Raw genomic sequence first — 27,770 nt, 5'->3', positions numbered from 1 at the left:
TGGCCTCCATGGTGAAATCAGTGCCCAGAAACCAGCATTAAACAAAAGACAATTAAAAAACCGTGTGGCATTTGCCAAGGCCCAGAGCCTGTCAAAAGGATGGACGCTGGAAAAATGGCAAAAGGTGGATTTTTCAGATGAATCTTCCATTGAATTACACCACAGTTGCCGCAAATATTGCCGGAGACCTACTGGAGCCCGCATGGATCTTAGATTCACTCAGAAAACAGTGAAGTTTGGTCTGGGGTTACATCCAGTATGGGGGTGTTCAAGAGATCTGCAGGTTGTAAGGCAACATAAATAGTCTGAAATATCAACAAATCTTAGCTGCCTCTTACATTCCTAACCATAAAAAGGGACAAATTCTGCAGCAGGATGGTGCTCTATCGCATACTTCAATCTCTACCTCAAAGTTCCTCAAGGCAAAGAAGATCAAGATCCTCCAGGACTGGCCAGCCCAGTCACCAGACATGAACATCATTGAGCATGTATGGGGTAGGATGAAAGAGGAAGCATGGAAGACAAAACCCAAGAATGTTGATGAACTCTGGGAGGCATGCAAGACTGCTTTCTTTGATGTTCCTTAAGACTTAATAAATTGTATGAATCCTTGCCGAACCGCATGGATGCAGTCCTTCAAGCCCATGGAAGTCCTACAAAATATGAAATTTGGATCTCACAGCATCACTACTTAATTCACTCATGTTATGTAACATATTTTTGTATTTGAAGTACATTTTTTGTTCAATTTTCACACTACTTTCTGTAGGCGACAAAACTTTTGTCTTACCAAAATTTGACCTTTATGTCTTCATTAAATGATCTTTTTTTTCAGTGAAACAAGTATATTTTTGTACATTCAACATCATTTGGGAGGGTCTTAGCTTTCATATTAGCCATTTCTGAAACCAATTGAATAATTAAAAGTCAGGTTATTAGCAATTGTTTCTACAAAATGGATAAGCGACAAGACTTTTGTCAGGGACTGTAATCATCTTCAATGAAATATTTTCATTTTCGTCATCAAAAACAAAACCAACAATGGACCACGAATGTTCATCCGCCCCTCCCAGTTAAAATGAATTGGGCTGTCAATGCCAGCCAATGCGTTAACAAGGAAGCGACCTGAAAATGCCCCAAAATTAATACAAATAATCAAAGTAGACTACAAGTCTTGTTCTTAAATTCTTAAAATCAGTTTTTAAAAAAGTCACACAGACAAATATGGTCAATCAGTTTATTTGACAGCGTCACAATACGAATAATTTACAAAACAAAGCCGTCATTGAGTCAAACGGTAACAAAAGGTGTTGAGGCGCGTTGTGCTTCTGTACTTGCAAACTACGCGGGTAAAAAGGCGTTTCACACAGACATTTTTTTAATGCAAGTAGTAAACTTTTCATTGCAATGAAAAAACTCAAAGTTGTCCCTGGGGAGGCAAAAAGTGTCAGTAGCAGGGTTAGGGTTTCACTGCTTCACATTACATAACAAAGAGGCGGCGGGGCGTTAAAGTTCTCGCGACGGTTTCCTCGAGTGTTGCGATGTTAATACTGAAAGGAGACGACAGAGTCTGGCCGCCTTATTACGACGAGTGCGTTTTGCCCGACGATAACATGCAGGGGGAAAAAAGGTTGAATTCTACACTATAAATACGTTCAGTAGACATAGTTCTGTAACAGAGCGCACAATCTTCAAATAAAATTGACTTTAAATCCTATGAGCGCGGTTGTCTGTGTCTTATTTCTCTGGAAAAGGAAGCAAATTCATTGAAACTCATTCACTGCCATTGTGGTGATAGACGTCCAATCCATTTTGACTGGGAGGGAGGTCAATGGCAGCCAATGAGTTAGATTTGGAAATAGAATAAGTTGTTAGCTCTGCCTTGATTAATCGAGTATCCAACTTTTTTATAGTCGATTAACGTTTAAGAGCTTGGTAAATAACTGATTTTTCATAATCCTCAAAAGATTGATTGATAAAATCAAACGTGATTTATATACGAGTTGATTAGTCGACCATCAAAATGATTAGGCTAACACAGGGGTCAGCAACCCGTGGCTCCGAGGCCGCATTCTGAACCCTCTGATGCGGTTCAGTTTGAAATGAAATAAATATTTGATTGAACTTTTCTGGCACTTGCTAGATTTAGCAACAACTTTTAAACTTTCTTTTAAGTAGCTAGATCAACTCAGGCTCACCGTTTTGTGTGTTTGCTAACAGAACACTTAAGCAGGTCAGGAATTCACCAACTATGTATAGTTGTAACATCGCCAAAGAAATTGCCAGCTTTGTCAAGGTTTTAATCATTTATTTCAGAACTTGTGCAACACAACACGCCAACTGTCCGCCGCAGATGATGCCAACAATGGAACACTAAAAGAGAGAGTAACATTTCTACTGCACCTATCTCACTCTGTCACGTCAACCACGTGGTGCATTCAGGTACAGATCGCAAAACACATCCGCCAAATTAGAAGCCGATTCGTTACATTATTACAGTAATTGTTATTATTAAATTATTATTCCGATTTTGTTTTATATTTGTTTTACTATGTGTAATTGCCATTGGTAATAGTACTGATGGAGAAAATATTATGTGACCCAAAGTGAATTAGCACATTATGCCTTATGATAAATTCAATCCGGGTCAAAGGGCGGAATGCTGGGGGAAAATATTACATTATGCCTTTGTGATGTATGATTGCTTCTGTGACCTAGATTGTAACAACTATTGTTTTTTACCTTGAGTTTCATAGTTAGGAGGGAATCTCACGAGATAATTTGTTTTGCACCATAGTCCCATAGTTAGGAGGGAATCTCACGAGATAACTTGTTTTGATTGTTTTTTACCTTGGGTTCCATAGTTAGGAGGGAATCTCACGAGATAACTTGTTTTGCACTCATAATATTTACCGTGGGAACACAACATCTGCTACCGGACGGCGCAACCTGGGAACCACGCAAAGAAAAGCCCCTTTTTCAAGGGGCTGAACCAAAAGTAGCTTTGTCATTGGACGGGGCCGCGCCGCCTGGTAGCGGAGGTTGGCCGTCTCCGCCCCCGTGTAGCGCGTTCCTACAAAAACCGGGCATTTCCGGGCGACCAGTGAAGTCCGCCAGCGGGTCACGTACGGATCGCCTGGATTTGTTCCTTCGGTGCCTTACCGGAGCGTTGGCTCCCGCTCATTTGTCACGGTAAGCGATTTTCATTGCCAAGGGACACCTGGTTGTGCTGTAACGTAGCGTGGGGATTCTGGGATTGACAAACTCAAATCTAGCGTCATCGTTACCCTTGTTATGCTTGTTTTTGATGCTTGTTGCTTGCTCTTGTGGGATTGTAATCAATAAATCTCAGTTATTCTGCATTTTCTAATCAATAAACATTGTCTATTGAGCAAAAATGTGCCTGTTACTGATTCACCGCGAACCTGGAAATTTCGGAAAACAAGTACCATCAGTATTTATTAAGCATTTAGTGTAGGTTTTCGGGCTGTGGAACGAATTAATGGAATTATAATGTATTCTTATGGGAAAATCCTGCTCGACATACGACCATTTCGACTTAACAAACAAGGTCCTTGAACAAATTAAATGTGTATGTAGAGGTACGACTGTATGTTATTTTAATACTTTAAAGCTACATGCCGATTGTTCTGTATAAACTGAGCACACAGTATTGTTGTTTACTTCTAATAAAGGAGTACGTATAAGCCTAGACTTTACTATCAGTTGACGGGACACGGGGCTGATCCGTAAGGGGCCTATTTTCAAAAACTTAAAATTCTAATATTTTCTAAACCAAAGTCGCTGTCTACCTAATACCAAAACAAGCACCTCCCTTGAGCATGTATGAGTCTCCATGAGCAGCGACATCAAAAAATTCAAAGTCGTTAGCTAATAAAATCCTGATTATTTTAAGTATATGAATTTTAAGTATATCAAGTATAACAAAACTTAAAATGGCTATAAAATTACGCTAGATGCACAAAAATAACCAAATGCAGAGATAAACACCTATATTTTCTGGATCAATAGCAATATTTAACATTGCCCAAAATAGTAAGTTTTCAAAAGCTGATAAATCACCAAATTTTCACATCAGAAACTTAATATAATACTTGAGGAAAGCATGCAGAATCAGCAAAATTTCACTCAACAAAAGCTAAATTTGCATTTTCTGTATATAATCAACTTATTTAGGTTGAATTCTGAGATACAAAATCCAACATGGCAGCCATCACAAAACATAGAGCTTTTTAAGTTAAAAATCCTTGTAAATGAGTGCTTAAATAGCGGAATTTCTATAGATATGAACGTAAAACAGTCTAGATTCTTGGTTAAAAGCAAAAAACGGGCAGTTAGCGTTCATTTTACGTAAATATTTCAAGCAAAAGTTACACTATTGTGTAATCCAACATGGTGATCGTCATGAAAATGCAGAGATAATCACCCATATTTTCAGGATCAATAGCAATATTTAACATAAAAGTTTTTGCCCAAAATAGCAACTGAATTTTTTAAAATTTAGTGCAAGTTTTCAACAGCTAATAAATCACTCAATTTTCACATCAGAAACTTAATACTTGAGGAAAGCATGCAGAATTATCTTAATTTTACTAAACAAAAGCAAAACATGCATTTTTAAAAATATACAATCACAACTTATTTAGGTTGAATTCCACTATTGTGCGGGGATACAAAATCCAACATGGCGGCCGTCACAAAACAGAGTTTTTTTAAGTTGAAAATTTTTGTAAATAAGTTGAAAATTCTTGTAAATAAATGCTTAATTCGCGGAATTTCTATAGATATCAACATAAAACAGTCTAGATTCTTGGTTAAAAGCAAAAAATGGCTGTTATCATTCATTTTACGTAAATATTTCAAGCATTAGTTACACTAATTTTATTGATTTTTTTTCACAGTGTTTCGAGTACATGCATGGTGCTATTTAATATAATAATTACCTTGAATCCTCGACCAAATCACTCTTGAGACACTCCTGCCTGCTTGTATGCAGTAAACCCTTCGTCCTATTTCCGCCTAAATCCGGCGTTAGAACGCAGCGTCTTTGAGTTTATCACAGTGAAAGCCAACTCAACGTTCTGCCTGGGTTGGCCCCCTACGGGAAGGCATGGCGGAATGTCTGTGGGAGCTGTCTTGTCAACTGACGGTGGAATCTATGTTTTAAGTACATGGGATTTATTGTTTATTTTTCATTTTTACCATGGTATCGACAATCATGGAATTTCAATTGTATCGACATCGACTACAAAATTTCTGGTATCATGACATCCCTATGCGTGAGTGTTCTGTGAATAAAAGTGTATGAAAAGTCTGCGCCACTCACAGGTGCAAAGACTATTGGGTACAGTGAGGTACAACCATGACTTTACATAGTTGGTGAATTCATGTCTCTCGTTTGAATAAAACTGAGCACTTATTCTACTTACTAAAAGGTTAAACTCCTCCACAGAATATACACTCGAGCAGACGTAATCAATGCTAATATCTATATGTGCGTGTTTGGGTCGAAATGGCTCTTTCGGTGTTAAAGGTTGCCGACCCCTAGGCTAACAATTCCAAGCATGAGAAATAAATTCTCCCAAAGCTTACATATTTATTTACCATGCTTGATTTCCCATTTCCAAACCGGTTTGGTGTTGCTCATGAGTACAAAGTTGCGGTCGTCATCAAACCTTTCCCATTATCTCGTTGTCTCCTCCTTGAGGAGAACAGCGGTAGCACGTGTCCAAGGCGCTTCCAATTTGTACCTTCAAGTTCACAGATGAGCGCCACAGAAGCCGTTCTAGGCCACGTCCAGGACCCCAGCGGCCACCAGCTGTCTGGACAGCCAATCCAGGCCCTCGTGAAGACCCATCCCGCTGCGGGCATCGCAGCCTTGGATGTGCCAGCTTCTGCCGCAGCACAGCTTGTGCAGGCTAAGTAGCTCTGTCATCTCCTCCACCGACACGGCGCCTGGTACGTCCTGAAATGCAGATAAATGACAAGAGATGACGTAACCTGATTGACATCGATCCAACTGCAAAATGTCCTAAAATTTCGGGCGACACAGAGAAAATTTTACCCCTCAAAAAGTCACAATTCGCCCAACAACTTTCGACAACAAAACGGGGAAAAAATATTCAGTGTGTAATTGCGCGTTTTTTTCTTCCAATGCGTTCTGCTGTGAATTGGAATGAGTTTATCACTAGTAGACGTCCGATCCGTTTGAACTGGGAGGGTGAACGAATGTTCATTCGCTGCCATCCCTCCACCTTCAAACGGATCGGACATCTATGGCCGTCAGCGGCATAAGTGGAGATAATTTGCTGGATGACACTAAGGGCGCTTTCACATTAGACCGGGAAAATTAAACCACGAAACACAGTCACAGCGGTCCGATCGGTCTCACTTTTATGACTTTTCGGACTGTCAAATTGTCGGCTGCCCCGAGAGGCTTCGCCTGCCTGACCACTGTCACTCTCACACGGTCTGTTCAGGGACAGCATGCAAAACACAACCACCGCATTACAACTCGATTCTGAGTATCAAATGCAACTGCTTAGCGCAACACAACAACATTTGGCCATGGTTAATCTATCATCTTGCCATTGTTGATTTTGAATAGTGTGCGCACTGTACTTCCACTTCCGCAACACAGCCTGGAGCATTACAGTTCCACGCTGTGATGCTGCACATAAATTAGCAAAAGCGCACTCTGCTCCGGTTGCATTCACAAGTGAAGCACAGTGCGCTTAAAGTGGGCCGAGACCCACAATTTTTGGCGGAGGAGAGTTTGTTTGTTTGTGCGCGTTCACATTTACAAAACGAAGCGGACTATCTGCGAAAAACAACTCTGGTCCGTTTAAAACAGACCAAACAGTGCTAGAGTGAAAGCGCCCTAAATGACATCTGTCATAAGCATTCATTAATGCTCATGATTAGTGCTGCAACGTTTAATCGATTAACTCGAGTATTCGATTAGAAAAAAAAAGATTCGAATTAAATTTTGCTGCTTCGAGTATTCGTTTAATTATTGTGGCGTTGTCATGGTTTATATTGAAAGTGTTTGCAATCAGTTTTATTGATTTCAGTGGATATACTGCCCTCTAGTCTGCCTCATTTCACATGCCTGAATCCAGCTCCTCCATGTTAAGACCAACATAAGCTAAGTTTTTGTTTGCGCTAATGTTTTTTTAATGCATTCGTAATTTAGTTTATGGGTATATTTAGCTGTTTTTTGTGGGAATATGTGTCTGAACGATTTGTTAAGAGTATTGTTGAAAAAAAAAATTTTTTTTTTAAAAGTAGGGCTGTCAAACGATTAAAATTTTTAATCGAGTTAATTACAGCTTAAAAATTAATTAATCGTAATTAATCGCAATTCAAACCATCTATAAAATATGCCATATATTTCTGTAAATTATTGTTGGAATGGAAAGACACAAGATGGGTATATACATTCAACATACGGTACATAAGGACTGTATTTGTTTATTATAACAAATCAACAAGATGGCATTAACATTATTAACATTCTGTTAAAGCGATCCATGGATAGAAAGGCTTTTAGTTCTGAAAAGATAAATGTTAGTACAAATTATAGAAATTGTATATTAAAACCCCTCTTAATGTTTTTGTTGTAATGAAATTTGTTAAATTTTCAATCAAAAAATAAACTAGTAGCCCACCATTGTTGATGTCAATAATTACTCATGCTCATGGGTGCTGAAGCCTATAAAATCAGTCGGATCCAAGCGCCAGCAGAGGGCGGCAAAACTCCATAAAACACAATTAACAAGTAGGCATTTCACTGTACTGTCATTTAAATCTGTCTGAGCAGGGCATGTGCGTTAATTGCGTCAAATATTTTAACGTGATTAATTTAAAAAATTAATTACCGCCCGCTAACGCGATAATTTTGACAGCCCTAAAAAAAAGTTAACGTTTTATAGCATTTAAGCTAGCGGACTTTTGCTATGTAAGTTAGCCAATTTTTTTTTTGTTGAACATAGATCCATTTTTATTTTTTTTTATACCGTTTGAGGCTCAGCTCAGGTATTTTAATTTTTCATGTTACTTATCCAATTACTCGATTATTCGACAAACTAGTTCATCGATTAATCGACTACTAAAATAATCGATAGCTGCAGCCCTACTCATGATAGTGTCATGTCATAGTTACGGCAGTCTAATGACAGTACTACGAAGCCGCTGTCAAATTAAGTGTTATCGGTTAACATCCTTTGGTGTGAATATCCCTTAGTACAATGAGGACAGCGCTTATAGTCCGGTGCAGCTTTATCTATAAACAAATGCAGTTTTTGTCTCAAATTTGGTGGGTGGCGGCTTATAGTCAGGTGCACCTTATAGTCTGAATACTACGGTAGTTTTTCTTGTTTATTAATTGTTTTGTAGAAAATCTTAGAATGATTTCCTGACTATAATTGTCGTGAGTTCATTATCCTGAGCTTTGCATCGCAAATAGTATCGTATCGTTAGCTACCAAGAGGTTCCCACACATAATCTCTAATAGTCTACAGTATATTCCCAGAATTCACTATTCGCCGCCTGTCCAGTACCTGCTTATTGGCAAAGATGAGAAGCAGGGCGTCTCTCAGCTCTTTCTCAGTCAGCAGCTTGGCCAGCTCGCTGTGCGCCTCCATCAGTCGGTCCCGATGACAGCTGTCTATCACAAAAATGACCGCTGTATGCAAACATAGGAGGCACAAATAAGAGGAAAAAGCTTAGTTATTGACTTGCCTTGCTGTCATTGATCCAAGTATTTGTTCAAAGTTACTAAAGATGGATCAGGTTTATTTCGAGTTATAAATTCCACAGCTCTGCAGATACCACGATTGTAAAATTATCCAAACTCGTTTTCATTTACACAGAGGAATTGCAAGAAAAGCTAATTTTAGCCATGCTAAATAACAATGAAATGGCGAAAAATTCTACCTTGTGTGTTAAGAAAATAGTGTTTCCACAATGGCCTCAGTTTGTGCTTTCCTCCCACATCCCAGATGGTAAATTTCAAGTTCTTATATTCCACTGTCTCCACGTTAAAACCTTATAGTGGTGGACAGAGAGAGAAAAAACAATTTATTATTTAGATGCTAGTAGCTATTAGAGCATTTTTTTAAATAGCATACCTATAGTGGGAATGGGCTGCATGAACTCGTCCTGTTTGAGCTTGAACAGGATGGTGGTTTTCCCAGCACAGTCCAGTCCCAGAGTCACAACACGAATCTCCATTTTGGGACCAATATGGACCCGGTTGTCCTGGGAGCAGAACATAAGAAAAGCCCTTCAGGCATTTCATCAATTTTTGTGTTGTACAGTTAAAAGCAAACCTAGTTAAGTTTATCGGTGTGAATCGGAACCACTAGATCAGCGTAGTTTTTATTAACGATGGCGAGAATATTTAACTCATTCACTCCCAGCCATTTTCACCGGTGCAACCCCCTTCGCTCCTGGCCGTTTTACTGGATTTTGACTGATTTTGCAAGGCCCACAGAAAATTCTGTTTTATTGCTCTATAAACATGGAAGCCACCAAAGGAAAGATTAGACACTCTACTTTCAGCAAGAAAAAATTAAGTTCATGTCTTTTTCCATTCTTTAGAAATCAGCATTAGAAAATAGCTTAGTTTGACCAATTTTCCAATTTCTGATGAAAAAAAATAGAGAAATTGAGCTTTTTGTGAAAGCATACATTTCAAACATAACTTTGACTATAACACAGCTATTTTTTGCTTTAGTTACATCCCAAACATCCGAATTATGTTTTCCTTTCACAAAATAACAAACAACAAGACAAATGGAGCTTTTGATAGCAAAGTAACAATTTATTTACACATAACTAACTGAGAGATGACGCTGTTGTGGCTGTGACAGCAGGATAAATTTTTCCCTCGTCGCCGCCTGTCTCATAAAGATGGATTTTTTTGAGTCTCTGCGGGGTCTGCTCGGCAAGCAGCACGGACTTAATGGCATCGTCCATGGCCGTGCAGCCCGGCCGTTCGTTGCCATTGAATCGGGTTGCGGGTCTTACCAAATGCGCTACTGCCCTCCAGTGGCCAGTATTATTGCTTTAAAATGGATTTTCAGCTTTGTGTTTTGGAGTTAATTGAATCAGAACCGTAGAAAAAAAACGTAAAAGACGTATAAATACGTCTTTGGGACACTGAAACAATTAAAAATAGAACGTATTTATACGTTTTTGGGAACAAAGGAGTTAGTTGATGACCCTTCTTTTCATAACGAGTTAAACAGGTCAAACGACAGGTTTGCCAGTTTTAGTCTGCCAAAGAATACCACTTATCTAAAGCGGCACCTGTAGGCTCGTAATTTATTCAAATGTAACTCAAAGTCATGTTGACGTATCACCATACTGACGTACAAAAAAAAAAAAAAAAAAAAAAAAAAACATTAGCATTTTATAGCATTTAAGCTAGCTAACGTTTGCTATGCAAGTTAGCCAATTGTTCTCTTGTTGTCCATCCTCATTTCTTTCTTTATTTATTAATCCGTTTGAGGCTAGGCTCAGGTATTTTATTTTTAAATAAAAGAAACACTTGGGAATTTTATTTTGTATTCGCATTTAATGCTATTTTGAATGAGCACTCTTAGTAAGCCTTTGTTTTACATCTCCTAAAATTTATTCTGCAACGCTGTAAATGTTCCTAATCCGATTACTCGACTATACAAACTAACTAGTTGATAGATTAATCGACTACTAAAATAATCGAAAGCTGCAGCCCTAATCCTTTCCAACACCTTCCTGAGAGAATTGAAAGCGGACTCAAGGGATGAGCCATGCACCAGGATATCGTCCAAGTACACGACACACTCGCAACGTGAAATGCCAGCAAGCACTCTGCCCATCAGCCTCTTGAACGTAGTATTTTTTTATTATTCATAAGGCGACAGTCCAGTCAGATCCAACGCTGCCACCAGAGGGCAGCGTATCCTCCATCATTAAACAAAATACAATACTTTTGGACTTTTTGGATAGTTATTTTGGTGTACTCAAACGGTTATTTCCGACTTAAGCGGAACTTCAGTTTATGTGGCCAGCATACGAATGGAACTCGTTCTGAACCCGGGGAATACCTGTATTTGTGGACTAAAACTACACTAACATATTTCGAAATTACTAAAATATGACAAAGACTAATACGTAATTGTGAAATAATATTTTATTCATGCTTATAAAACACATAACTGCTGTTAAACTATATTCATTTGTGCTGTGACTGTATCTATTCATGTTCGTGTGCTCTACCTATTTCTTTGAACATAATACAAAGAGTTTCTGTGGACTGCCTTATCTGATTTTACTCCCTCTCGTACCAGCTACAGCTAAGTTCCCAAGGTCATAACTCTTAAGTCTTTCTGTGGAAAACCACCAGAGTTGATACTTAAGGTTCACTTTCGTTTTCGTAGGTATCGTTTCATAGCCAGCAACGCCCTTTCAATAAGCACATAGGCCAGGGGTCGGGAACCTATGACTCGCGAGCCATATCTGGCTCTTTTGACGGCCGCATCTGGCTCGCAGACAAATCTAATTATTAAAAAAAAAAAAAAAAAGCTTCGTTATACTCCTTTACGCATTGCGCAAAACGGCGATGATCCCCAGCGACTAGAAAGCCGGTTCGCAGTTATTTTTGTGGGAAAGTGGCAAACATACATGTCGTTGTGTCGGTCTATCTATTTATCTGTCTATCAATCGCATTGGCAACGCAGATGAGGCAGACACTGATCGAGTGGGGTCGCCGTATTTTGCTGTCAAAAAGAGCGGCCGATGTGCGCATGTGCATAGTAATTTTCCCATAGTTTTAGTTTCGTTTTCCCCGCTAATTTTATAAACCCTTTTGAGATGATGGCAAAAAGAAAAAAAGACGAGGAGTATCGTACTTTTCAGCAGGAATGGACAGAGGAATTTGCCTTTGCGGAGAGAGCAGGTTCTGCGGTGTGTCTAATATGCAATGATAAAATTGCATCTATGAACAGGTAAAATATAAAGCTGCACTTCGACACCCGCCATACTACATTTGCATCGAATTATCCGGCGGGGGACAACAGGAAGAAAGCATGTCAAGAGCTTCTTACAAGAGTGCAAGCTAGTCAGTAGCAACTCCATGTTTGGACCAAACAAGGTGACTGGAATTCGGCTAGCTTTGCTGGCGCTTTAGCAATGGTGAGGAATGGGAAGCCATTCACCGATGGGGAGTACGCCAAAGCATTCATGCTTGATGTTGCCAATCAACTTTTTGATATTATTAAATGGATAAAAGACATGCCCCTGTCAGCAAGAACTGTTCACAAATGTACCATCATGATGTCAAATCAAAGTGAGGCAACGCATGAAGGACATAAATTCGGCTCCATTTTTTTCACTCGCTTTGGATGAGTTACCAGACGTAAGCAATTTATCACAGTTCAGCGTGATCGCAAGGTATGTTGTTGTTTACACACTATGTGAGGAAAGTCTGGCAGTTTTGGCTATGCATGGGACAACAAGAGGGAAAGATTTATTCAAGTCCTTCAATGAGTTCGCTAAAGAAATGGACAAACTTGTGCTCCGTGTATGGTTGGAAAAAACATAGGATACGTGTCGTTTCTTTGTGAACATGAAAAGAGACGTATCCTAAGTTTCTCAATGCCTGCATGACGCTTAACCTCATCAAGTATCAACCAGACTACAAAGCCGTCAGCAACACCATGCAGCACCAGAAGTCGCATTAATGGTGAGAAATACTCATCACTGATTAGTAACAGAATAACAATGTTATTAAAAAGAATTCGGAGACTTATTGTACTTTAAAAAATGTTGAAATGACATAAAATGCACACATTACTCGTATTTTTAGTTTTAAACATATTGTATGGCTCTCAAGGAATTACATTTTTAAAAATGTGGTGTTTATGGCTATCTCAGCCAAAATGGTTCCCGACCCCTGACATAGACCCTTGACTTTGTATTCTCATTGTACTTCTGCGTGGCCACAGTCCTGACTGGACCACATCCGTGTTGTACCATTGATATATATCTTTTTTATAAAGTCTTCAAAGCAGGCAATCCTTGGCTGTGTTGATTCATTTCTCATTTGAGCTATGGAGTTGATACTTGTCTTGGAGTTCAAATTTGAACTTCCATGACAGTAATTTTGTCCGAAATACTAACACTAGCAAAACTAGCAAAAACAATAATGGCCCAGACTCAGGCTACCTTCACGTGCGCTGGAAAAGATCCTTACTTACTTGCTAACTGCTAATTACAAGTGCATCCTGTTCATATGCTTTTGTTGTTGCAGCAAAAAAATGGCAGACATGGACTTCACTTTGGTTTGTTGAATGGCTACAACAAGAAAAGGATGCATCAAAATGCTTACGGTAGGATTTTGTTTGTAATTTTCAATTGATTAGCATTACTAATATTGTTCCACTCATAAGAGGGTGGAGCAAAAACACAACTACAATAACAATAAATCTTCTTAATGAAAATAGTTCTGTGCCATTCACTACTCGTTGTTCACGTGCCAGAATTTTGAAAGGTAAAAAGTAGGGTTGTTCCGATCATGTTTTTTTGCTCCCGATTTGCTCCCGATCGTTTTAGTTTGAGTATCTGCCAATCCCGATATTTCCCGATCCGATTGCTTTTTTTTTTTGCTCCCGATTCAATTCCAATCATTCCCGATAATTTTTCTTTCCCGATCATATACGTTTTGGCAATGCATTAAGAAAAAAAAAAGAATAAAACTCGGACGAATATATACATTCAACATACAGTAAATAAGTAATGTATTTGTTTATTATGACAATAAATCCTCAAGATGGCCTTTACATTATTAACATTCTTTCTGTGAGAGGGATCCACGGATAGAAAGACTTGTAATTCTTAAAGGATGAATGTGACTTTGTATATTGTGACTAAATATTGCCATCTAGTGTATTTGTTGAGCTTTCAGTAAATAATACTGTAGCCATTTAACTGTTCTGCCCAAATGCATGATGGGAAGTGCAACCATAACTGTGCATAGTGGTACCAACTGATATGTCTTTTCTGCGTTGGGAAATAACATAGGGTGTTAAGAAAAAGATCAATTACTACCTTTCTTCCCCACATTACTTCCCACGATATTTCTAATCGTAGGGAGAGGGATTGTAAGGCTTTAGCCAATTAAAAAAAGGCTCCAAAGGCTGCCAAAATTCACTCTACTCATTTTACGCTGCCTTTTAGCTCTATATATATGTAAAACGGTTGAACGCGACAATGCGTGAGTGGGTCGTGCAGCGCATGCGTTAAATATTTTAACGTGATCAATTAAAAAAATAATTAATTACCGCCGTTAACGGGATAAATTTCATAACCCTACCTTAAGCCTAAACTAAAGACTCTGGATGAGTGTAACATATTATGTCTGTAACGTTAAATACAATTTGAAAACGATTTAATAAAAAAAAAAAAAAATATATATATATATATATTAAAAAAAGGCATGTCCGATATTTTTTTGCCGATTCCGATACTTTGAAAATGACGTGATCGGACCCGATCGATCGGCATCTCTGGTAAAAAGTCGTCTCATCTTAAAAACTCAGGTATTAAAAATAGATTCTTAATACTACAGTAGAGAATACGACTTGAGGAGGCCTTTACTTGCAATTTCCTTGGACAAGAAGTATTTACCATAAATATGACACCACGAGAAAGCATCATCATCATCTACCTTGGTGAAGGTGACAGGGATTCCCGCGTCGAGTTGGATGTGGTCGGCCAATTCTGTGAATTGATGCTGAGACTTCTGAAGAGTCTCCAGCAGACAGTTAATCTCCTGCTTGGCCAGCACCACTCTGCAGTCGTCCTACGAGATACGTGGTGACAGGTTAGCAAACGCTGACAATTTTGAACTTTAAATTCCTGCACCTCACCTGCTGCAGCGTCTTCTCGCAGTGTAGGCAGGCGGTGGACACCTGGGACAGTAGTATGGTCATGTCCTCCTGCTGCTGCCTCAACCAGATGAGCCTCTCGCGGACGTGGGCGTCCACCACGCTCAGCGCCATCTCCTCCTGACGACAGAGCGTCTCATGGAGGTCGGCGAAGTAGGCGCGCACGCAGGAGCGAGCGCTCTCCGCTGTGCCGGGTACCTAAGTGGGATGCAGACGAATTCGACTACTATATTAGATGTTTAAAATAGATATTTTTTCCTGTTCACTTTTTTGGTGCGGCGCACAGTATATTCTCCCCGTTCCAACTTTGACACATTCCAAAAATTCAACAACGATTGCGGCAAAAATGTGACTTTTCCAAGAAAAAATTCCCCATTCTTTTCCAATAGCAAAAATATTTAAATTTTCAAAATTCAACATGTAACTCGTCCTACATTTATAATTCAATTCACACATATAAAAATTCAGGAAATCAAGGTGCACCAGTTGCAATTTTTTTTTGACCAAAAACATAGTCCTAGCAAAATTTGACAAAAACATCCCTATTTATTTTCAATGGCCTTATTAATTTCCACAGAAAGTGCCATTACCAAGCCCCAAAACTTACAGGAAGTGACACATGAACAAGAAGTGAGCCAGAAATGCCTTAAAATCAATGCACCTGCCCCCTCCATGAAAAAAATTCCCAAAATCATAGAAATTAGAAAAAGCGAAAAAGGTATAAAATTGCACAAAAACAGCAACAAGACACAAAACTGCTGAATAAAATTGCAAAGGCCAAAAAACAAAAACTGCTATAAAGAAAAAAGCTTTTTTTTTTTTTTAAAACAACGCCCGTAACAAATGGTTCAAACACATATTCCCACACAAAAACGGCTAAATATACCTGTAAACCAAATTACAAATGTATTAAAAAACATTAGCTCAAACAAAAACATACTTAATGTTGGTCTTAACAGAGAACAGCTGGATTCAGCCATGTGAAATGAGTTATGTAATATTCACTGTTGCCACTAGAGAGCAGTGTATCCACCCAAATCAATAAAACTAAATGCAAACACTTTCAAAACAAGTCATTACCAACACTTTAATTAAACGAATACTCGAGCAGCAAAATTTAATTTGAACCTTTTTTCTAATCGAATTACTCGAGTTAATCGATTAATCGTTGCAGTACTAATATTAACGGATAGCAAAGCATCCCCACACAATTTCTTCAGCGAGAAATGGCAACTATTAGTCGTGTTCAGCGAGCTTACGTGTTCCGTGTGCGCCATGCCGACGCCGTCCTCCACGATTTGCTCGCCTCCCTCAATCTGCTGCACGATGCCCACCAGCTTCCTGGAGTACTCCGACACTTCCTCCGTGAACGTGCGGATGCAGTGCGCCATATCCAAGATGGACGCCCGTATCTGGTTAGCCTCTGTCTCCAGGACGGCATGCTAAAGAAGAACATCAAATGTGTTACTATTTTGTCAGGAAATAATACAAATTCCCGACCTAACCTTGTGTCCCTGATGCTTGCCGTACTCCTTGCACACGCAGCACATGAGCGGGCCCGGCTGGCACGCTTCCTCCAGGCACACAAATTCGATGGCGTGCACTTGGTGCTGCGGGCACAGCGTCTTCTCGTGGGGCTTGTCGGCCAACGGTACGCGACGGTGCTTGGCCAGCGTGCGGGTGGAGTGGGTGAGCTGCGAGCACTCGGCGCACAGGTGGGTGGCGCACACGGTGCAGTACATGGTGGCTGTGTGGCTCTCGTCCTCGTCGCATCGGATGATGCACTGCTAGGTTGGGAAAAGGGATGGTGTGACATTTTGGATGCGTTTAAAAGAGATGTTGATTGTGCACCACTATTTTTTTTTTTTAAGGAAACCTCGGACCTTGTAGGCTCTAATAAGCTACAATTGTTCTCTTTTACTAAAATATGTTATTAAAAACATATTATTGTCATTGATTTAAAAATCTATAACATTTAGTACATGTTTTGACCTACAGAGGGCACCATATTTTACACGCTCAATGCACGCTGGGGGTGATGACACAGTTGGGATGGACTTGGAGAACAGCTGCGCTAGCTAGCAAGCGAAGCTAATATGACGACTGGCATGATTTTGTCACATTCTGCTGCTGGTTAGATTGTTTTGTTCAGAGCTATGGGGTGAGTTCCCAACGTCGTACCTGCCTCTAATTCTAGCTCATCAGCAGTGTCTTTAAACCGATCCTAGGCGTCTTGCCGAGAAATTGATTATCTGCCATTTGACAGTTGTATATCCCCTCGTTGCTAGTTGCATCATTACCGTAATTTCCCGAATATAAGGCGCACCCCAAATTTACTAGTAAAATCTAGGGGAAATTATTGTACCCGTCTATAACGCGCACCCTAATTTTAGCACCAATAGATAGAAGAATACAAGAAAACAGAGCTCGTGACCAGATACAGAAATGTCATTTTACTGACTGGTGAAACACAGCATAAGCATAGCACATTGGTAGTTCAAAACATTACCATAAACTGACAGTATTTATGGTAATAATATGATTTGACAACTTCTCCAACTTACCAGAATCTAGGAGAAAACAAAACAGATGTGACTTTTCTTTAAAAGGCTGCTGTATAACTTGCTCGTTTCATCATGATGAATAAATGTTTCTTCCATGGATTGATACGGTAAAATAAAAGAGGGGACTGAAGTCGGAAAACGGAAAAAGCGCATCGCTGTGGACTGTAACAAGAGGAACTATTAACATAACTATAAAATTATACTATAAAATATAACTATTAATATATAATATATATATTTCTGTCTCCATCCATGTACCCGTGTATAATGCGCACCCATGACTTTACAAGTTGATTTTGGGAAAAAAAGTGTGTGTTATATTCGGGAAATTACGGTACCTTGTTCTTTTTTTTTTTTTAATTTGTCTGTCTCTGACCACGGTTTTCCCTCGTTTTTTTTTTTTTTTAAATAATTGATCCCGACCTAAAGTTATGGACCACATACAGAGAATGTATGTAAGTATTTATAATGTACGTATATACATATACAGTGGGGAGAACAAGTATTTGATACATTATTACATTAGTATTTCAGGTGGCGCAGTGTGAAAAGCTGGACTTTTTCAACGAGCAACCCATTCATGGTGTATGTGCGAGGGGACTTCACAGCGAAAGTGAGCAGTGGCGGCCGTTTTGGAAGGATCGGCAAGTCTTGGGGCCCAAAACAGAAACTGCCGCGCTCACGTTCACAACGCATCCAATAGCAGAGGTGCAGTCCAGGGCCGGTCCAGCCTATACGCAGACTATGCAGCTGCTTAGGGCCCCACTAGGGGGCCCCCAATCTGCCAATTGTTTAATTTATATTCAATTTTTTTTTCTGCAGTTTGCTTTATTTGACTTTTGTGAGTTTTGATACTTGATTACAAACTTTAAAAAATAAAAGTTCTTCCTTAACTTCTTTCTTTCCTCTTTTAGAAAAAGGTTTGGCGCTATCTACTGTAAGTACTGACAATCATTTGGGGTGAGAAGTTTGAAGTATGCAGTGCAACAAAATCTGATTAATATACAAAATATGGACGTATGGGTTGGATTGCATGTATGGGTTTCACAGTACACTGTGATGAAATGGTGGGCCAAAAATATGGGCCCCTTCGCATTTTTTTGCTTAGGGCCCCCAAATGGCCTGGGCCGGCCCTGAGGCAGTCTTACTGATATCTGTGCTATCGGGCTGTTTCGTCAAACAGATACGCATTCGCGAGCTCTGGGATACTAAAGAAATGGCTCTCACATCTCTCCTTGCTAAGCTAAATGATATGTCGCTGTGCGTTAGGAAATAGGGAAATTCGCTGTTTTCTTGTGCAACAAATGGAAAATAAATGCATTGATGCTTGGCTAAGAAAGTAAATATGCTTGCTGAAGCTTTACTTTCTGACAGCGCCTCCCTCAGCCTACGTGGCTTCTCCCGTTTTAAGCTTGCTTTTTTCACACGGGGCTGCAGCTAGTGTGAAACAGCCTCAAATTTATATATCGTATTTTCTGCACAATAGGGCGGCCCTAAAGCCTCAGTTTTCTCAAAAGTCGACAGCGCACCTTATAAATGGATCAATACTGGTTAACCATGGCATTCCATTTAGCGCAGCTCCATCTAGTGGATGCTTAACGCAACCCCAACGGCTACTACGGTACTCCTGCACCTAATAACGTGGTGGCCGAAAATATGAAAACAGTTTTAAACTAGGCCATTCTTTGAAGGAACATTGTATTATGGGATATATACACCAAAGGACATGCGGCTGTAAAAATCCATTTATACAGTAAGCCACACTGGACTATAAGCCTTCTAGTCCGAAAATTACAGTACATATGTAAAAATGTATTTTATTTAGGGCTGTCAAACGATTAAAAATTTTAATCGAGTTAATTACAGCTTAAAAATTAATTAATCGTAATTAATCGCAATTAATCGCAATTCAAACCATCTATAAAATATCCCATATTTTTCTGTAAATTATTGTTGGAATGGAAAGATAAGATGGATATATACATTCAACATACGGTACATAAGGACTGTATTTGTTTATTATAACAATAAATCAACAAGATGGCATTAACATTATTAACATTCTGTTAAAGTGATCCATGGATAGAAAGACTTGTAGTTCTTAAAAGATGAATATTAGTACAAGTTATAGAAATGTTATATTAAAACGCCTCTTAATGTTTTCGTTTTAATGAAATTTGTAAAATTTTCAATCAAAAAATAAACTAGTTGCCCTATTCTGTCCTCAATGTGTGTGAGTACCCAAATTGACAGATAGCGAACATAAGTTCCAAAAAGAAATCAGACGGTGTGGCAAAGTTGCATGGGCTTTACTGAAGTCATCTCTTTTTGACAGGAGCACGTTTCTTGTATTTTTGTAAAACTGAAAATAACAAGGCAATGTGTCAATAACTTGCATAAATCACAAAATAACATAAAATGTACACACACACGTGTCCATTCGAGCAGTAACACTAGCCAATTAGCTCACAAGCATCTACCAATGTAACTGCATTTCACCATATATGTGAACAAATTCAAATACACATCATCAATAACTATCTAATGCTCATGAATATAAACAAAGGAGGAATATAACTCACAAGCGATGCATGTATTAGACACAAACAGTGTGATGGGGCTATGACAACTGCCACTGAATACTGGATGCGGACGTTAGCTGGTCTGAATAGCACTGTCTATTAGTGTGAGTTCGCGTCAACATATAATCACGTCAGAAAAGCGCGCCGAAACCCAAATAATCAGCTGCACTGAATCGCCAGCAGAGGGCGACATTACGCCACATAACATATGCAAGTCACACCCAAGCGCCAGCAGAGGGCGGAAAAACTCCATAAAACACAATTAACAAGTTGGCCTTTCACTGTACTGACATTTAAATCTGTCTGAGCGGGCCTAGTGCATTAATTGCGTCAAATATTTTAACGTGATTAATTATAAAAATTAATTACCGCGCGTTAACGCGATAATTTTGACAGCCCTAATTTTATTACACTTTATTTTCCACCGCCGCCATTAAAAAAAATCCAAGAGGAACTCGTGTTTTCAGACCACGTTGATCTTACCTCACCCATTCCCTTCAGAGCGTCTTCCGTCATTCCCGATTGGTTGGTGGCCCCATTCTGCAGTCGCTCCAGAAGCTCCAAAAGAGCAAAGTTCTTTTTCAGCCCCCACACTCCAGAGTCGCCTAAATTAAGAGATGAACAAGTCGTTACATTTTTTAAAACACTCCTGATTACTGCAGCTAAAAATTATGTACAATAATCAGAGGTGGGTAGTAACGCGTTACATTTACTCAAGTAACTTTTTGAGAAAAATGTACTTCTAAGAGTAGTTTTACCAGGCCATACTTTTTCTTTTACTTGAGTAGGTTTGTGAAGAAAACACTATTCTTACTCTGCTACTTTGGGCTACACTAATGTCGTTATATTTTTCCTCATTCTACATATTAGATTTGACTTTATTTTTGCCAGAGATACCCCCAGCGGCTCTTTCACTAATGAAATATTGCAACAATAATCACGTGACTCCATTATACCAATCAGACTTAATACAGTATCGTGGCCACACACAAGCTTGCAGCCAGAAGTCCTACGATCACACCGGCCTAATCACGTCGTCTTTAAAGCACCGTAAAAAAGAAACTATTTGACAGAGCGCTGCTGTCACCATTACTTGATTTCAACCTTAATTTGACACTGATAGACCACGGAAAGCTGAAAATATGATTGTTGTAATTTCATGGTAGGAAATACAGAGGGGCAAATAAGTATTTAGTCAACCACCAAATGTTCTCCTACCTGAAAAGATTAGAGAGGCCTGCAATTGTCAACATGAGTAGACCTCAACCATGAGACAGAATGTGGAGAGAAAAAACAGAAAATCACATTATTTGATTTTTAAAGAATTTATTTCCAAATTAGAGTGGAAAATAAGTATTTGCTCACCTACAAACAAGCAAGATTTCTGGCTGTCAAAGAGGTCTAACTTCTTCTAACGAGGTTCCACTCGTTACCTGTATTAATGGCACCTGTTTTAACTCATTATCGCTATAAAAGACACCTGTCCACAACCTCAGTCAGTCACACTCCAAATCCCACTATGGCCAAGACCAAAGAGCTGTCGAAGGACACCAGAGACATCCATGTAGACCTGCACCAGGCTGGGAAGACTGAATCTGCAATAGGTAAAACGCTTGGTGTAAAGAAATCAACTGTGGGACCAATTATTAGAAAATGGAAAACGTACAAGACCACTGATAATCTCCCTCGATCTAGGGCTCCATGCAAGATCTCACCCCGTGGCATCAAAATGATAACAAGAACGGTGAGCAAAAGTCCCAGAACCACACAGGGGGACCTTGTGAATGACCTACAGAGAGCTGGGACCACAGTAACAAAGGCTACCATCAGTAACACAATGCGCCGCCAGGGACTCAAATCCTGCACTGCCAGACGTGTCCCCCTGCTGAAGAAAGTACACGTCCAAGCCTGTATGCGGTTCGCTAGAGAGCATTTGGATGATCCAGAAGAGGACTGGGAGAATGTGTTATGGTCAGATGAAACCAAAATAGAACTTTTTGGTAGAAACACAGGTTCGCGTGTTTGGAGGAGAAAGAATACTGAATTGCATCCGAAGAACACCATACCCACTGTGAAGCATGGAGGTGGAAACATCAAGCTTTGGGGCTGTTTTTCTGCAAAGGGACCAGGACAACTGATCTGTGTAAAGGAAAGAATGAATGGGGACATTTATCGAGAGATTTTGAGTGAAAATCTCCTTCCATCAGCAAGGGCATTGAAGATGAGACGTGGCTGGGTCTTTCAGCATGACAAAGATCCCAAACACACAGCCAGGTCAACAAAGAAGTGGCTTCGTAAGAAGCATTTCAAGGTCCTGGAGTGGCCTAGCCAGTCTCCAGATCTGAACCCCATAGAAAATCTGTGGAGGGAGTTGAAAGTCCGTGTTGCCCAACGACAGCCCCAAAACATCACTGCTCTAGAGGAGATCTGCATGGAGGAATAGGCCAAAATACCAGCAACAGTGTGTGAAAAGCTTGTGAAGAGTTACAGAAAACGTTTGTCCTCCATGATTGCCAACAAAGAATGCATAACAAAGTATTGAGATGAACGTTTGGTATTGACCAAATATTTATTTTCCACCATGATTTGCAAATAAATTCTTTAAAAATCAAACAATGTGATTTTCTTGTTTTTTTCCCCCACATTCTGTCTCTCATGGTTGAGGTTTACTCATGTTGACAATTACAGGCTTCTGTAATATTTTCAAGTGAAAGAACTTGCACAATTAGTGGTTGTCTAAATACTTATTTGCTCCTCTGTATGTTTCCTCCACTAGAGGGCTCTCAGGCTCTTTGGACGGGTGATGTTTTGTTTCTGTATTCTCGTCAGAATTTGATGATTTTTGTGTTTTGTTTTTGGCTTAATATGATAATGTAGTAGATGTATAATAATAAAAGTTTATAGAAAACAATGTCATGCTGAGAATAAATACAAGTAGTCCCTGGGTTACCCAACGTCACTGTGACACCTGGGCCTGTTGTATTGGAGTAGGTAACATTGCATGCGCGGTGAAAGTTAATCCGCTACGTCCAGTTCTTTTTTAGTCTTTGGTAAATCCCAATGAAAGATAGCTTTCGTTATATTGCCTCATGCCAGAGACTTTAGGTGAGGAAACACTCTTTGCTTTCTTTTGATCACCACTCGTACTTGAGCCTTCATCTGGGTCAGGATTTTGTCTAGTGTCCAGTTCTGAGTTAGCATCTTTCATTTTCAAAACCCTTCCATTGCCGTCATTACTGTTTTGCTAGCGGCTAATGCTACTGTCACCTCCACTTGACGCATAACTAAACAAAGTAATAAGCTACCTGTTGCCACTTGCTGATAAGAAAGAGTATAACATGATTATCGACTACTGGATGGCGCAGACACTTGGCAATAGCACATTTGTGGATTCATTTTCCAAAAAAATTTTGAGAGCAATTAGGTGAAAGGTGGATGATTTTCCAAAGCGCAGTAGTGTGCCACGGCACAGTGGTTGAAAAACACTGGTCTATTGACATCAATGGACAACGAATTCCTAAACTGAGGATGCAATGGAATCTGACAACCAGGCAGGACACTCACCCAGTTCTGTAACCTGCCTGTCGAAGGGGCAGCGGACCGCTCGACCGTGCAGGGGCAGCCGGGTGAGGCAGTCATGGCACACAGTGTGCCCGCACAACAGCAGGCGAGGCACCTTGTCCCCTTGGAGGGAGAAGACGTCCTCGCACACGCCACACTCTAGCACCTGTGAATTAACACAATTGATGCATGCGCATACAAGTTGCTAACTCATCATTATTTTGTATTTATGTATTTTCAGGTTAATTCCTTGTTAACTTATTGGTTGCCATTGAACGAACAATCATTTGCCGTCTACCGCCGTCAATGCCAGCCAATGAGTGTCCTTGAAAGATAAAACCATGGAAAACAGTACTTTTTTTTTTTTTTTTTTGCAATTTTTGGTTTTCTGTTTTCTTTTTGTTTACATGCAGTGAGTTTTTTTTGTTTTTTTTTTTGCAGATTTGCGTTTTTCTGAAATTAATTTTTCATTTTTCGATTTTTTTTACTTTTTTGCGTGTTTTCAAGATTTTTTGTGGTTTTTGTGAGGGGGTTAAATTGATTTCTGGGTCACTTTCTGTTCAATTGTCATTTCCTATACATTTTGGGGTCTTTGGAGCACTTCCTGTTGATATCAGGATATTTTTATCAGGATATTTTTTACCATGAGAAATGAATAGGACATTGGAAATTAATGGGGATGTTTTTGTCAAGTTTTGGTGGAACCATATGACATTGTCAAAAACTCTATACAACTTTTCTGCACCTTTGATTTCCTAATTTTTTAAAATGTGTAGGTTATGTGAATCAGATTCAGAATGTAGGACGCGATACATTTTGAAATTTGGATTATTAAATGGTTTTGTCATTGGGAATGAATGTAGCGTTTTTTGTTTTTTTTTTGTGTGTCAAAAAAAAAAAAGCATTCTAGTCGCAACTGTGAACGTAAGACGCAAAGTGAAAAAAAAGCCTTCGCTGCGTGAATTCGTGGAGCGTTTCAAAGTTGGAATCTGTCAAGCACATACACCGAAAAAGTATACGGGGAAAAAAAAGACGAATATTGTATATGTACACAATGAAGTTTGACCATATACAGTGAACCCTCGCTACTTCGCGCCCTCAGTCCATCGCAGATTTTTTTTCATTTAAAAAATAAATAAATAAATAAACACAGATGAGCCGTCCCATGCCGATCACATAATCTCACTCTCCCTCCTGCTGCTCTTTGTCGGTCGGGCAGTGCACTGGAGTTGCTTATTACACTAAACAATGATTCACAGACGTTAAGGGTTGATCTTGCCACATATTCTTGGAAGCCGAAGCTTCAAAGCGCCGCATGCGCCAATCATCGTTTAACTTGTTAAACAGTTGGTGTGGCAACTCATTGTGTGTAAGTGAGCAGCTTGAGCGGATTGAGTGGACTCACTCAATGAATAAAGACAAGCATTTTTCTACTCTACTCTTGTTTAAAAAAAAATCATGGGACGGTAACATGTGTAAAACTCATAATTATTACAACTGAAGTGCTTGAAAACCATTAAATAAAACTAGGGCTGTCAAAATTATCGCGTTAACGGGCGTTAATTTTTTAAATTAATCACGTTAAAATATTTGACGCAATTAACGCATGCACTGAATGAGCCGCTCTCGCATTGCCTCAAACAGCTTTCAATGAGGCCGTCTATGCACATTAAGAGTGAAGAGAATGCCACCGGCCGCTTGGGGGCAGCGCAGCGCTGTTCCATACTAATGTTATTCCTTCTAATAGTGGGAGAATTAGTAGTTGTGAGACGTTAATGCTGTTGCTTTGTGCTCCACACATATTTCGGTAAGTTTGCTTTTTTTTCGTGGCAATTATGTGTCTCTTGTTGTATTTTGGGTAAGATATGCTCAGAGATATATCTGTTATAAAGGCGAGTGGACACAGGCGTTCTTTGGGCTGCGCCGTTTATTGGCATACGCTTCTGCAACTCCTTCACAACAAACAGAAGTATAATTTAGTGAAAGCACAACAAAAATAATATTGCTATCTCTCAAAAAAAAAAAAAAATGTTCACAAAAAGAAAAGCACTTCAGTCTGTAGTAATGAGGCCCTATTCTCACACAGCTAAACAACAATGCAAAGTGAACTGGCATTACTCAGAGTTTGGTCACTCAATTCTTATAATTGTTATTTTTATTCTTCTTATTATTATATTAACTCTACTTTTGATTGAAAATTGTACAAATTTGATTAAAATGAAAATATGAAGAGGGGTTTTAATATAAAATTACTATAACTTGTAACTATAACATTTGTCTTTTATGAACTACAAGTCTTACTATCCATGGATCACTTAAACAGAAAGAATGTTAATAATGCCATTTGTGGATTTATTGTTATAATAAACAAATACAGCACTTATGTACAGTATGTTGTATGTATATATCCGTCTTGTGTCTTATCTTTCCATTCCAACAATAATTGATGGTTTGAATTGCGATTAATTACGATTAATTAATTTTTAAGCTGTAATTAACTCGATTAAAAATTTTAATCGTTTGACACCCCTAATTAAAACCTATATATACATGAAGGTTTTTTCCAATTACACTTTAGGGAAAAAATGGGGAAAAACATGTCTTACATGTATCTCTTTCCAATTATAAATCTGAATGAATACTGTGAACACACACACACACACACACACACACAAAATAATTGGCTAATTGGCAGTTTTTCACTTATCGCAGCTTGTTCTGGTCCCCATTAACCACGAAAAACGAGGGATCACTGTAGTAACTTTGCCATATTACCACTTACGAAGCAAACTCAGGAAACAGACCAACAATCTTACTACTGTTCTGACAGCATTCAAATTAATTCATAGGTCAACTCATTGGCTACCACTGATGGACCTCCAAACCATTCCCTCAAAAATGAATTGGAAGTCGATTGCTATCAAGGACACTAAACAATTCAATGCCAGCCACCCCAGTTAACATGGATTAGATGTCCACGCTGGCAGTTAATTAATTAACTAACATTTTTCATGGAGCAAATATTAGTTTTATAGAGGGTCAGAGGTCAGTGTTTCAATTCGTCCTGCTGATTATCAACATTATTGGCAGAAATATGGAGGCGTCGGCCTGCTCTGAACGCACACACTGATGCAATCGCACCCTTATGTCAACATATGCAGGATAAATTAGTATTATTAATTAAAATGCTGCACAAATGTCATATTCCGACATTATTTACATCCGGACGGTATTCAAACAGGCACTAGATGACGTATGCGGCGTTTAGCAGTCGGTAGCCACGAAAGCTCGAAGGCTTGCTGCAAAAAATAAAAAGACCGAATATTAAAAATGTAATAGGGGTTTGTGGAGCCCACCGACCTTGACGGTGCCTCCGTTGGCCGCCCGGCCGTGTCGAACGCACGGCTCCATGGTCGTCAGGGAGCCCTGCTTGTTTATTCCTGCGGCAAAGGCGGCCATTGCGGGACAGCTGCGCCGAACCCACTGAGCATGCGCGGGACACAAGGCTAGGCTACTAGGCTAGCCTCGCTGCACTTCCGGGGTTTGGCCTTACGTCAATGTAACTAAAAAAATAAATAATTAAAATATTGCGTGGCAAAAGTCTGACGTTTATTTATGTCATTCTTTGTGTCATGAAACTCTGTGTCCTGTGTTCTTAATTTACTAACTCATTCAATACCTTTGACAGCGATAGACTCAAATCCATTTGAACTTGGGTGGCTGGCATTGAATGATGATGTTACAGTGTCGTTGACAGCGGTAGACGTTTATCCTTTAAAGCAACAGTAGGTAACTTTTCAAGCTTTAAAAAATATTTTCAAAACATTTGTGACAATATGTTGACTGACAGCTAGTTGAATGACTCCTCTTTTATATCTTGAGGGGTTCTATATAGTGATGGCCAAATGAAGCCTTATGAAGCAATGAAGCTTTGCAGCCAATTGGTTTGCACATGTAGCAAAGCTTCATTGTGCTTCATTTACTCTATGGCGCCATCAAGTGGTCTACAAGCCCAAGAGGTCAACATTGTTAAGAATTCAATGGTTATTTGATTATGAGAAAGATATGAATGTGCTTATGTTACTAATTTAGTATGTGAACAAAATAAC

The 27,770-nt window shown here is 39.3% G+C and overlaps 1 protein-coding gene and 1 long non-coding RNA gene across 3 annotated transcripts; one reads left to right on the top strand and one right to left on the bottom strand.

Moving 5' to 3' along the window:
- Positions 1-1,223: 1,223 nt before the first annotated feature.
- On the bottom strand, positions 1,224-27,135 carry trim23 (tripartite motif containing 23). 2 transcript variants are annotated; one of them, XM_057819266.1, is made up of 11 exons: positions 27,022-27,135; positions 23,665-23,827; positions 20,584-20,705; positions 16,460-16,741; positions 16,214-16,396; positions 14,937-15,152; positions 14,735-14,869; positions 9,153-9,282; positions 8,959-9,069; positions 8,583-8,707; positions 1,224-5,986 (listed from the first exon to the last, which is right to left on the bottom strand). In XM_057819266.1, the coding sequence occupies exons 1-11, from the start codon at positions 27,118-27,120 to the stop codon at positions 5,807-5,809; spliced, it is 1,746 nt and encodes a 581-aa protein (XP_057675249.1). In that variant the 5' UTR covers positions 27,121-27,135; the 3' UTR covers positions 1,224-5,806. The 2 variants fall into 2 exon arrangements, with proteins under 2 accessions (XP_057675249.1, XP_057675250.1); XM_057819267.1 differs by having other exon boundaries at positions 16,460-16,738.
- Positions 12,323-19,204, top strand: LOC130905675 (uncharacterized). Its single transcript, XR_009061139.1, has 3 exons — positions 12,323-12,751; positions 13,319-13,397; positions 18,045-19,204. It is a non-coding gene; the product is annotated as an uncharacterized LOC130905675 (long non-coding RNA).
- Positions 27,136-27,770: the final 635 nt, after the last annotated feature.

The sequence above is a fragment of the Corythoichthys intestinalis genome, chromosome 17 (genome assembly GCF_030265065.1).
Source record: "Corythoichthys intestinalis isolate RoL2023-P3 chromosome 17, ASM3026506v1, whole genome shotgun sequence".
NCBI lineage: Eukaryota > Metazoa > Chordata > Actinopteri > Syngnathiformes > Syngnathidae > Corythoichthys > Corythoichthys intestinalis.
Note: the sequence above shows the minus strand (reverse complement) of the source record. Positions and strands in the feature narration are given on the sequence as shown.